Source organism: Candoia aspera, chromosome 5, assembly GCF_035149785.1.
Source record: "Candoia aspera isolate rCanAsp1 chromosome 5, rCanAsp1.hap2, whole genome shotgun sequence".
Lineage (NCBI taxonomy): Eukaryota > Metazoa > Chordata > Lepidosauria > Squamata > Boidae > Candoia > Candoia aspera.
Genome location: NC_086157.1, coordinates 69142240 through 69156208, shown reverse-complemented (window position 1 = coordinate 69156208; position 13969 = coordinate 69142240). Strand labels below are relative to the sequence as shown.

Here is a 13969-nt window from a genome sequence, read left to right as displayed (position 1 = left end):
GACTGAAGCAGCAATCTGCCCACCCCAGAGCCTATCTATAAAAGTGTGCTGCCTTCCTGAGGAAGAGACTCCCAAGACTTTTTAATCTTATTACCAAAAACTCAGTGACAAGCCACACACAGCCTTGAAGATCCTGAAAGAGACTATAAACACTAGGCAGGAGAGCAAAAGCTGGGAAAAAAGATAGTGCTTCTTTTATTTTTTCATGCTGAAAGACATGGCCAAGGTAGAGATGGGAAGTCAACCAGTGGCTATGCATATGGTGCCAACAGAAATTATTTAGCTTATTTGGCAGTGGGATGCCATTTCAAGTTGAGGAACCACAGCATCTCACAAGAACTGGAAACTGTGTGTCTGGAACATGCCTTGCCAAACCAATCCAGAGGCCTAAAACTAATTGCTGTGTGTTTATTTATAGGACTTATATGGCCATCTCATATAATGACTCTAGGGAGCTAACAACAATCCATAAAAACATATCCAAAAAACAAAAGTATCCTTCCCTCCTCCTCCCACTCCCCAGGAGTCAGCCAAACAGCCTCCAAGCTCAACTCCCATCCCAGCCCTAGGGGAAAGAGCCAGGTCACCTTCCTCCAGAATGCTAAAAGGGTAGGGATCCCTCAGATCTCAGGTGGGAGGCTGTTCCAAACGGCTGGGGTGGCCTCTGAGAAGGCTGAGGGCCCATCAGGTGGCAACATTTAAGGGAGCAGACCTAGTAGGATGGGCAGGTACCCTCAGGGGGAGGTGGTAATGCAATTAACATGGCCCTATGTCATATATGGCTTTAAAGGAGATAATCAGCACCCTGAATTGCACCCAAAAATCAACTAGCAGCCAGTGAAGCTCATGCAGCAGTGTTGTTACTTAGGTGAACCATAGGGCACCCAAAACTGTGCATTCTGATCCAGTTGCAGCTTCTGGATGGTCTTCAAGGCAGCCCCATCTGGAGTGTGTTGCAGTAATCCAAACAGGAAGTGACTATGTGGGGAGAAAACAATCCAGAAAGTAGTATGATGCCCAGTACTAAGAATGGGACTGGGGGAGGGAGAGTATGTGAAAGCCCCCAGTAATGAACTCTTAAACAGAAAGAAACAGCTGAAGTTATATAACTCAATGATTTCTGGGTTCGTAAATAAATGTACAGAGCAGAGAGAGCATCAGAACATAGTCATATAGGCACATTTAGAAGAGCCCATTTCAAGAAGCTTAGAGAAGTTCTACCCAGGATCCCATGTACAAAATTATCAGGTCAAAGGGAAAATAGAAGAGTTGCAAACTTCTCAAAACCAAGATACTTGAAGTACAGTCATATACCATTACAAAGAAGAAGAAAAAAAAAGACATTTTGGGAAATTGTGGATGCATAGGGAGGTTTTGGCTGAGCTATGAATTAAAAAGGGTATGTATAGGAAACAGAAGATGGAGGTAAACCCCAAGGAGGATTAGGAGGTTGACCAGCAAGTAGCTAATACCTGCAAAAGGCAAATTAGGAAAGCTAAAGTGGGAAAAAAAGGACGACTGTATGTAGAAAAAAGGGCTGGCCTGCTGCTAGATAGTTACAGATAATGGGGGAGAAGTCAGAGCTGCTCAACTCCTACTTCAGTCCTTTCTGCATGGGGCTTGTGTTCAAATGGACCTACATAAAACAACTGACAAAAAGAGGGAGAAGTAACCCAAGGTAAGTACGGCAATAAATACTAGGCACAATTTGCTAAATATTTTCGACAGGATACGAGCTAGAAAGTTTGGTCTTTATTAGTCCCAAAATACTGTAATACTAATTTGGTTTACTGGGACCAATACTGTTACAGTAAATGGAAGATCAGTTGATTAAAGAATCTTAGTGTTAGGTAAACAAATATACTTGATAAACTCCATGTGATGCATGGTAGATTGTAAAATTACTTGTCTGCTCCAATTCAGCAAGTATTACAAAGGATTGTATGATTCCTTCTATATGGGATTTATGCATGATTGAATATGAAGTATTATTCTACAAGAGGGGAGATTATGGTAAGAATTATTAATGTTTGGTTGCAAACAAAATGGTGCAATCAATAGATTAAGACTACAAATTCAATGCATGTTTTCATTTATTCAAATTTTCTGCAGGAAGTAAACACTGAAAGAATTTAAAAAACTTCACACTGCAGTATGTACAGTTTTGCAACATTACATGAATAAGTCATGTCTTAATAAAATGAGATTTTTATTTTTTAATCAGTGAAAACTTCACAACAAAAAGGCTGTATAAATCCTGCAATTATTATGTAGGTCAATGCAAAACAATGTTACATTATCTGAAAATACTGTAGTAGAATTTTAGTGACTTTAAATGGAATTAAAAACTTAACAATATTGGTGATTGGGGGCAAGGAAAGGATATTTTTGTTTAAAATAAGGTAGTTCTTTTTCCCCAGACCCTTTCATTTGAAGCACATTCTTTCACAAAGCTGAAATACCATAGCAGAAGTCATGTCCAGAAACAGAATACAGTGATGTTGGATAATCTGGTTTTGACTTTACAACTTTTGCCATTGCTGAGATGCACAGGGTCCCCCATGCATTTATCATGCAGCAGTAATTACAATTTTAAATAAAACATTTTCTATACATTCCTCCAGACTTGCACTGTATACATACATGCAAAATGTTAAACCTATGCAATAATATTTACATTTATTAATACATGGAATATACAGAACAGAATGATTAAAATGTTAATTTCTTTGCATTTGATATAATACAAAATACGTATTTTAAAGAAACCACTATTTACATCAGTTTTTAGGAAAAAAAATTAAACGTTAAGAAGTCTACATATTTACATATGTATACATATAGATATAAAATATAACTTGCCAGTTTACTCAACCAAGATGCAGCAGAGAATAAACTGGTAATATTTTGCCCTAATCAGTGACAGCCCTATTGTATTTGAATGATCCATCCAGGGGTAATGAAATATTTAAAAAAAAAAATACTTATTCCTTGTTATAGAAAATACATAGTTTAAGGTGACTGAGCACATCTCAAAAATCAAGAGTTTCTGATCTGTGAAAATTATAGTAGCTCTCTGCTATTCATTAGAACAGCCTGGCCCTTTTTTTCAGATTTCTGCAGGAGCCTGAAAAGGTGGCATTGTACTGAGACTCCAATTCCTTAAAACAGTGCATCTGCTATTCAGGTTCACCTGGAAACTAGAAAAAAAGTCAGTCTGTTTTGGTAAATAAATGGAGGTTTCCACTTGTACAAAATCTGAATAGTATTTATTTGAAGGTAAGCATGTATGGGTTTTGGTTGTGCAACCCAATATTATGAATATTCACTTGGAAGTAACCACTATATTCATGGGTTCACAGCCAGGTGTGGAAAATAAAACCACTTTTTTTTCTAGTAAAATAGAATGCCAGATTTTGGGGAAATCACAATTTATGTTTGCTTTTATAGAATGGTGGAAGATTGAGATAAATCTCATTAATATATTACTTTTGTATATTTTTTTTCTGTTAACCTTGTAATTAAGCTGATTCCAATCTTGTACACAGTAGTCTATTATATTGTTTCTGTAGCTGAATTTATACAGGATTGGAGATTCAGATAGGATCCAGAGGGAGAAATCAAAATAAAGAGTCAAACAGGAAGAGTAGATAATCCCGAGTTCCTAAAGGAATTTTTAAAGCCAATTGGCTGCCAATTTTGTTTCTTGGCTCTCAGCCATCTGTGAGGCCAAGCTGAAGCTAAAGCACTCACAGGAGTATGTTTTCAGACCCTCCTCTTCATTAAAAGTGGTATTTTAAGGTTTGCAGTTTGAAATATTTCTAATATGGTCATAAAATACAGAAAGGTTCACATCTGTGAGATGTGAAATAGTACCTAATTGAATATAAGCTGTTAACAACAGAACCCCTTTGGTGTTTGTGTTGAGCAGGCCACAGTTCATTACTAGGCCACAAAATACTAATAACGCAACCCTAATGATTATCATGAAAATAATACATGTATCTGAATGCTTAAGTGGCAAGAAGTGATGCAACTAAATATTGATATTTTAAAAAGATATAAAAAAGGTTTTTGCCAGATTTTCATGCCAATTTGCATGAAATGTAAAGATGTATCGAGGTCATTTGAGCTTGGTATTTCTTCCTAGATACAAATCTTTCCTAGATACAGACGATTACACACATTGTTTTAATAATACAATTAATTGGCAATAGACTGTATAAAATTTTGACAGGCCCAATAATATATTCTTTGAAACACAATAAATGATTCAAGCCCATTAAACATGATCTCAAATATAACTATTGATATTGAAAAGTGAGATACTGAATTAGAATGGCTAATTCCAAATGCTGTAAGGCAAAGAAACAAGCAAAATTGCTAAGCTGCTCACTCCATTTCTATGTGAAAAGTCTACTGAACCCAAAAGCATATATATTTGAGAAGACATTATAAGATGACACCGTAATAGTGCATTAATACATGTTTATTAAAACTTGCAAAACATTCTCTGCATGAACCATCTATGCACAGAAAGTTCATTTCTGGTGGTTTATGTTCCACCCAGGCCAAAGTATGTGTTCCTGGCGAGGGGGGAGCAATGGGGAAAAGCAAAGGACATACTGGTGAAAAAACTAGAAAATATAAAGGAAGAATTGGGAACATAGATCAGGTGGGCAGGGACACAGCTGTTGCCAATGTCTTGCCTAACTAGCATGCCCACCCCTGAATCTTCCCAGGTCCCCCTTTCCCTAGCTCCCTATAGCTGCTGCTGATGTACTTGGCTTCTAGCACAGCATAATGAGAAATAGAGAAAAGATGGCACTGGGAAGATTGGTGAATTCGCTGATGCACAGGCCATGTAGAAGAGAAAAGAGTAAGGCACACCAGCTTCTCGCCACCCCTCTTGTAAGAGACCACCAGAGTTCAGTTTGAATGAAATCTAGAACAAACAAAATATCCTGGGTTTGGTTCTGCTGAATCACAGCCACCTGGAATAATCCAGCAGAACTTCCAAGGCACAATGTGCCTTTTGCAAGTTTTAATAATTCAGCAGAATTTCCAAGGCACATTTTCCATGTTATACATACCCCTAACAAAAAAGTTCAATTTGATTAGTTTTTTCTTCAAATAATGAGCATAGGACTTGAACTTCAATAATACTCTTAAGAGTTGAAGCAAAACTCCTAATTGTAGTTTGCTGCTACTACTAAGGGTCACCAATTTGTATGACTGTAATGAGAGATTAGGCAAAATCAGAGAATAAAGTTACTGATGGCACCTAGATATGATGGCTAACTTCTCAAGGAGCAACAGTAGCTTCTGGGAAACATAAAGGGGAAGATGTGACTTATATTTTGTTCATGAATCATTTGAGTGCATATTACAGGTAGTCCTAGACTTATGACCACAATTGAGACTAGAACTTCCATCACTAAGCAATGCAGTCATTAGGCAAAACATCATGTGACTGCTTAGCGACAGCTGTTCCGGTAGTCCCAGCTGCGGTTGTTAGGCCAGGACAGTGCTGTTGTTAGATGATACCTCATGCTTTTCATGCCTTGCCACACTCACCTTCGCTTCAACTCTCCCCACCTGCCTCTCCCCCCCCCCTTCTCTGACCTTTTGGCTGCCCTGCACAGTGGCATTCCTTGGCAATGCCTGGCAAGATCTCAGAATCTTTCCAAAGGCTTTCTGAAGCAGTGTGGGAGTGGAGTGCACCTGCCATTCTCCAGATAGTATGCCCCCTTCTTGCACTGCCACTGCTTTGGAAAGATTCTGAGGTCTTCCAAGGCATCTTGAGAACGGGGCAGGCTATTTGGGGAATGGCAGGAGCAAGCGGCCTCAGAAATAAGGGCTGGAGTGGCCAGCAGCTGCCTCGCATAAGGCAGGCCAGGCGCACCTCATCAACCGTGGAAGCCGGTAAAAGTCAGCTAGGCACAGCAGGGTCTGTGAAATGTAGGGCAGTTGGCAGCACTCCTCAGCAGTGGGGCCAGCTGTGCTGGGGCCAAAGTAGAGGCCTGGGGGCGGTGCGGCAGCTGGCTGAGACTGCTGAAGGCCTTGGGCCTCTAATTCAGCCCCAGCACTGCCATTGCTGCTGAGGAAATTTGCTGTGCACAGCACCCAAAAGGACACAGATGTGGGGGGAAGAGATAGGTGTGTAGGTGGTGTTGAAGTGCCCTTGTGGTTTTAAGTGAGGGTGGGCTGCCAAGCACCTGAATTTTGATCATGTGAGTGCAGGGGCACTGTAATAGCTGTAACTGAATGAATGGTCATAAGTCAAGGACTACCTGTAGTCACTGCAGGAAAAAAATTCCGGATTTATAATTAAACTAGCCTTCTTCTCATCTAATCTCAGCATAACCTGTTTTTCAGTTAAAATGTTATCTAACCGATATGTATCTGTTTATATATAAAAGTTTAGTTTGTCACCAATAACTATTTCACACAGATTTTTAATATAGCTAAAGTTATTGAGCTGAGCTGAACTAAACTTGGCTTTTTGTCCTTAAACAGATGCAATTTTAGCCCAAATCCATGGAAGACTTGAATTGATCTGGATTTAGTCAAAATAAAAATTGTTACCAAGTAATGTGTTTGAAAGGAAATGCAGAAAAATTATATATATAAAAGTATACAGCCTTGGGTACGTCAAAATTGTAATTATATAGGGTTTGTGGCTAATCAATCCACTATTTCTCGAGAATTAATCTTCTAAATTAAAAAGAAAATGTTGGTTATTTTTATTTAGCCTTGAATTTTGTTTGACATAAATTTCCTACCTAGTGATATAAATTAAACCACTAATTTTGAAGATAATAAAATTATTTCTGAGGTTTCTTGCCACTTTCCGCCCTAGATTTCTGGTCTTCTATGAATCAATAAAATAAAACTTTCACATTAGTGAATGCTTGGTTTGTTTACTTCACAATTTTTCCTGTTCTATATTCAAATTTAGAGTTTATTTTAAGGCATTCAGATGTTAAAATCAGTTCTTCCAATTTACAATTCCTTTCTTATTGCTGGGATAGAAAAAGCTAAAAAAAATGACCGTGAGCTTGTTTTAGACCATCTGATAATTCATGCATCTTTCATCTTACATATATGAATTCATGAGAAAACAGATCATGGTGATGGATTGACTATTATATATTTTTTTTCTTTTTTAAGCATAAGTCTGGAAACTTTCAACTTTATTCATACGTTAATTTCACTGAAAAGTTTGAATAAATATAAAGAAACAATTGAAAGTAGTGAAAGAAATCTATCTTTTACTGCCAGTAATTTATGATCCAGCTTCATTACTTTTTTAAAGTCATAACCCAGATTTTAATTTATTTCAGCTGAGTGTCTAGGGAAGGCAACTAGAGAAAAGACAGTATATTTCTTGTGGTTCTGTCAGATTTCCAAAACACAATTAAAATCCATTTGGAAGCACTAGAAATTTCATTGTGTACAATTCTCTAGTTAACACTGATAAGGATTACAAAAACAACAAATAAATGACTTGGTCTGAATGACGATCCATTTATATATATATAAAAATATTCTTCACATTTTATAAATGAGCAGACAACACAAGATGATGATAGCCCAGTGGCGAGAGAAAATATGTAACGTCGAATGTTGCACTTCCACCTTAAATTATACTGCATTACGTGAGTAACACCAGTACTTGCAAATAAGAAATATTTTGTACGTATCTTACTGCAGTTGCTTCTGCCTCAGTAGTTATTCCGGCACTTGTCCAGGTATATGTAAATAAATTTTCCCATATGATTCCTTTTCTTTGCTATGTATACAAATCACATACAGCTGTTTAAGAAGTCTGTGATTTATCGCTTGCATGATTTTGAAACATATAAGGAAGTTATATGGGTTTACATAAGCACATATGTATGTGCAAGGACAGTAATAGCAGTTACTCACTGAGTACAATCCAATTGCAAATTACTCATGGACATTTATATAATTAACAAGTCATGATGACATGTATTGTGATACGTATCTTGTAAAGCAAAAATAAAGAACAAAAGCTGTATGCAATTTAAATATCACCAAAAAATTTCATCAAACAAAACCACAACTATACCATGCTCTTCTCAAATCATGCTAGATTTACATTATTTTATTCAAAGAAAAGATTTAAACCTGACTGTAAACACCTTGTAAGATTATAACTTACTCTGGTTCTTTTTTTATGGTTAACACCTTTTCTAAGAGTCCATATACTTCTCCATTGTGCTGAATGGATACCTTATTATTTGAATGGCTACTGTATGTATTTCTTCTATTAGGAAATGTTTTACATTCTGTGACAGGAGATAACTCTTTCTTCATTGTGACAGAAGATGAATTTTCTATAAACGGTTTCTCTCTCCAAGCATCTTTACTATGTGTTTCCTGAATATTAATAGGGTTTCCCCCCTTTTGTAACATGTAATACAATATTGGATTAGTTTGGGTCAGTCTTGGAGAGTCTCTTTCATGTTCATTTTTGTCAGAATCAGTGATGACCCATTTTAGAGGTCCCCTTTCATTAGGTACATGGCAAATGCTAAACTGGTCACATTCTGGCTTTGATGATACTGTGCCTCCCAAATGTTCAGTGAAGGGAGAACTGGCAGGACTCTTCATAGCAACTGAATAATGAAATGTTGGGTAGTCCAAGCAATTGCTTGGTTGCCCAGGATTCCCCACTACTGCATGTACAGGAGAAACATTGAATTCAACTTTGTCATTATTTGTTAGGTTATGTTTGCTTCCTTTCTTTTTGCCATCAGTTACTGATAAATTATTTCTATGCTGAGACATATCTTTTTCACAATTTTCTGATAGAAGCAGTTGTTTTAGTACATTAAATCCTTTACTTTCTCTAGACCAACTTCTGTTTTCACTTTCATTATTTGACCCATAACATGAAGAATATTTTAATTCAAAATCAGTTCTGGTGAACTTAGATTCTTTTTGGTTAAGACCACTCACATACAAAGAGTCTGCAGTAGATTTGTGATTGTTTGTAACATCAGATATTCTACCTTTATTACTTTTTAGTATTTTTAAAGGACCTTCTAAAGATTCGGAATGCAGTTTTCTCTTTTTGGGGAGCATACTGTGACTTTTTGATTCCACAAAAGTCTGTTCATGGTTTCTCCTGTCCAGAATATCTGCAGAGCAGTCATCTTGACTCTGTCTCAGCAATCGACTTAGTAAGCCATTCTTCGAAAAAGAAAATCCTTGAGATGTAAGAGAGTGGGACTGAAATTCTTCTGATGCTGGAGAAATAGCTATATTTCTCTCTAATGAATGAGCCATTTCTGGAAATTTCTTATTAACATTTCCAATTATTTGTTGAGCATTTGAATTCTGAAGGGCACTGGATTCTTCCTCAGAAGGTTCAGCTTTTATTTTTACAGTTAATATTTGATCATTCAAAACTTTTTCTGTTGGATCTTGTAAACTTTCTTCTTTTAAAAGCATTTTTTCTTTTGTTTCACTCATATTTTTGCTGGAGGTTCCCAGAAGTAACTGGAGCACAGTGCGTCGTTCCAGCAGATTCTGGATTTCTGAACCAGGAAGTTTTTGTTCTCCTGGGACAAATTGATTAGTGAGCATTCTGTTTTTTTCAAGTGTACATGATGTGTTAGGAAGCAGGGAAGTATGTAGTCCATCTATCAACCCCACTGGTTTCTCGGTGTTAGGAGTCATCAGTTGTTTGCTTGTTTGTCTTTGGTTATCCACTGAAATGGAAGACTGCATTCCACATTGAGCTAAGTTTTGCAATAGTTTACTTGCGCTGAAAGATGAAGATGTTTGTAAAGTTTCTTTTTTGTTCTGTTTACTTCCATGAAGTTCTTTGTGTATAGTAAGATCTATCAAGTGTTTAGAAGCTGGATTAGTTAGTCTTTCAGGCTGTATGATGCAAGTGTATGGTGGTGAATTACATTTTATCATTAAAGGAGAATTGTGTGAAAGGTTGATAGGTGAATCTGCTTTTGCAGAAGTTGGTAAAGGAGTAGTATGTACTGGTATTATTCGATTAGTACTAGAGGAGTCAATAACAGGAGTTCTGTTACTCATTGAAAAATTAAATTTTGCCACATCAGCTGGAACTAATGTTCCCTCGATTTCTTTAACTTTTGCTGTGTTGTCTTCATCCTTATGGCCAAGTAATAACTGGAGTAAAGTTACTTTTTGATGTGAATTCAATTTTGTATTTTTAGAGGGATCCTTTTCTTCTATATTTTCCAGACTTGGGACTTTTGATTCCCAATTATGAAATAAGGATTGAGTTAAATTGTCTAGAGAAGCTGGCTGCCCTGAATCTTGAGTATTTGTTTTTTGTTTGAAAGATAAATCTATAGGAAGACAATTTGAATGCGAACTTTCATCATCACTACTATCATCTTCTGTAAAACTTGGGTTGTTGTCAGAGTATTCATCAACAGTAGTTGGTGTACTGCTTTCCTCAAAAATATTGGACCTGTCATTTTGTTCATATCGCTTAGTCTGCTTAGTAGCACTGTGATTTTTCAGGAGGTGCAAAAGTAAACTACTGTTGGTAGGTGGTTTCATATGACTTTTTTCCAATGTTTTGTAGCTTATAATTTTAGGAGATGAATGAATTATGCCCATATGACTCTGAAAATTTGTGATATTGCTTTTACTGGTTATTGTTTTGTTTGAACATCTTGCCTGACCATTCAGATGGCTTTCCATTCCTTTTGATAGTTTAAAATGACCAACATCTTTTGGAACAGTTTCTTTTAATCTTGCCATAGCAGAAAGTCTCTCACTTGCAATTTGATTGGCATTTTGTGCTTTTAGAGCATGTTCCCTGGAATACTGCTGCAAGTGTGCTTCACTTGAAAGAAGCAAAGCAAGTTGGCTACAGGCGACACTGGGTTTAGGCGATGCAGCAGGACTAGATCTTTTTTCTACCATGCTTGCAACAGCTTGTAATCTTGCAGCACAAGAAAGTGATTCATTCATCACTTTTGAACCACTCTGTCCTGAATGTGTAGATTCTTTAAACTGATCTTGAACTAGGTTTGTTGTTAGCTCTGGCAGACCAGTCTCCAGTTTTTCATCTTTCAATTTGTTTTTCTTCAACAGTGTCTTCAGGTGACTGGATGCAACACCATAGCACCTCAAGTCTTTCTCTACCTGCAGAGAATCGTTGCTGAGGGAATATCCTTGCTCCTTAAGGCTCTGCCTAATTTGTTGTGACAAAGCAACACTCTGCAACCTAGAGCTAAATGACTGTAGTAAGGAAGCCAGCAATGTGCTATCTTGCTTGCTTTTAGGCACATTTTCAACCATGCCAGCCAACAACACTTCTTTTTTCTCATTTATATCCACAAGAGAATCAGACAATCGCCCTTTGTTTTCAGCATTCCAGTCTTCAGACGACTGTAGCAGTCTTGCCTTTTTATGATGCAACATGCCAGAACTTCTATAGTTATGTGTGTTAGGAACACCATCTCTCTGACAGCTGGGAGATGCATTTCCAGAAACACCGAAATTCTGATCTTCAGCATTACTAGTAGGCTTTTTGTCAACCACAGAACCCGAACCTCCTGCTGTCTGATGCATTAGTAATCCCTCTAAGTAAGTTAGAACAATGGAATCCTGGTGCATCTCAGAGACAAGATCTTCTCCATGAGTCATGTTCAATACAAGTATCCACAAAGGCTCTCTTTTTATTCTACTTAGGATCTAATTTATTATATATGAACTGAAAGTTAGCTTAACAAATAAATGTATAAATTTCTTCCAAATTTGATGCAAGACAGGTGCAATAGTCTTTTGCAGATCTTTCCATTAAGTATTTGTAGAAGATCCAATGTTCCATTTTATAAATCCCTGCTTTAATATACACCATTTATGATGCCAAGGGACTATTTAAAATATGTGCCAGGTTAAAAATTTCCATATTTTTCAGGGATTGACAATACTGTTTTCCATCTTCTCTTGTTGTATTATAAACACTTGACTCCTGTAAAATAAGAAGAAATAAGATATCAAGCAAAAGCAGAAAATAAATTATATTAAATATAAACAGGTGTATTTCAAGATTCTATATACTACTTCAGCTAAACCTTCCTGCAAAATTTTATCACCTTTCACTTGATTTTGAAGAGCACTGGAAGCTGCAATAGATCCAGAATGCAGCTGCGTAGGCAATTTATAGGTGCTTCCACAGTGCTAATAAAATACATCAATACTCTTCAAATAATCTTCATCAAGATTTTTATTGGATTGATGAGTAATTTAGGAAATTTGTAAATTGATCATTTACGCCAAGTGTCAAATTGTTAGTTCTGAAGTTAGTTCTGATGATTTTGTAAGCCATGCAATTTTCTAACTTATGTGAGCCAAATCTTTTTCTTCTCAATTTGTTTTAGCCAAAAGGCCTTTAAAATTACGTGAACCATTTTTTTTTTACAATACTGAACAGCTAATAAGGAAAACATGAATATCTACTCAAATGTCTTTAGTCTGACTTTTTAAAATGTTCCATTGTATATCTGAATCTAGATTAGGAAATCAGTTTTGTTCTTGGTTGGAAGGGGGGCTGCACCAATTAGAATAACACTGTTATTATTGCAAAAGATGCTACTACTTAACATTAAGTTTTTCAAATTTTAAAATGACAAGTATTTAAAGTACAGACATTATGGATTATCAAACTATTTTTTTACCAGAAGATTTTACAGTTTTCTTAATTAATCTCTTGCCAAAAAAAAAAAAAATCTTCACTGCTTATTCCATTACTATCAAGAAGTTGAATAGGTAGTACAATTTGTTTAAAAACCAATGAATGAAAAACAAAGCACACACATTTGCACACAGATTTCTTATTTATATAATTGTCCTAAAACTAAGTATCAACTATTATAAGGTCTTCATACCAATTATTTGCAGAATGTAGTATTACATGTTTTCAACCATTTATAATAACACAGCATATTTAAATCTGATTAATACAAATGATGAGGCAGATTTATGCCAATTTGATTTGGAATAACAAAGCTGTTATGGTCCATTGGTTTTATTCACTATGTCCATGTATTCTACATTAGTGTGGCCAATCTTTTGATAATCAACCACCTACTTAAGGTTTCTGAGGTACTGAGTGGCAATTTCTTAAGTACTAATGACTTAATCAGTACTATGGATCTTTATGTCTAGCAGTGCCTTTGGCTGTTGATGATGGGTCAATCTCCTAACTATTGAAGTCCATCAGGATGTTCCTTCTGCCATTGTTTTTATGATTTCCTCTCCTTTGTTTGTGTAGTCCTATTGACCTTAAGGCTTATCTGTGTATAAGAAGTATATTTAAGCTTGTATCAAAATGTAAAAAGAGAAAACAAAAGTGAGGTGTCTATGTTACATTTGTCCCAATTCCAGAATTTAAAATAAAAATGTTTTATTTTGTTTGCCCTGTTTGCATATGCTGCTAATTTTATTAATAGGTCATATATTTCAGTAAGGGAAAGACAAAGTATAAATTATAGAAAAAATATATTTCAGAACTAACAGGGAAACAATACAAAGTAATTGTTGTCAACATTAGAAATCGACTGAACAACCATAATTGGTTCCATAAAAATAATATAATCTGCCTATTGCTAAAATTGGTTTGATACACAGACATACTAGATCAGGTCACAAATTATATACAAGATTACAATCAGGACTGATGTAACAGCTGGCATCTGATCAAAGTTTCAGACATGGTATTCCCCTTACAAAATATATAGGGCATTTCCTTTTTGGTTCCTTAACAATAAGGTAAAGGTAAAGGTTTCCCTTGACATTAAGTCCAGTCATGTCCGACTCTAGGGGGCGGTGCTCATTTCCCTTTCAAAGCCGAAGAGCTGGCGTTTGTCCGTAGACACTTCCGTGGTCATATGGCTGGCATGACTAAACGGAACGCCATTACCTGCCCGCCGAAGCGGTA

General features: G+C 36.4%; 1 protein-coding gene across 3 annotated transcripts in view; it reads right to left on the bottom strand.

Moving 5' to 3' along the window:
- Nucleotides 1-2075: 2075 nt before the first annotated feature.
- The window catches only part of NRIP1 (nuclear receptor interacting protein 1), an 83505-nt gene continuing 71611 nt past the window's right edge, over nucleotides 2076-13969 (bottom strand). For all 3 annotated transcript variants that reach the window (XM_063305483.1, XM_063305484.1, XM_063305482.1), the window contains exon 2: nucleotides 2076-12001. In XM_063305483.1, coding sequence (XP_063161553.1) covers nucleotides 8185-11673 — 3489 coding nt within the window. In that variant the 5' untranslated portion in view covers nucleotides 11674-12001 and the 3' untranslated portion in view covers nucleotides 2076-8184. The remainder of the gene's footprint in view (nucleotides 12002-13969) is intronic.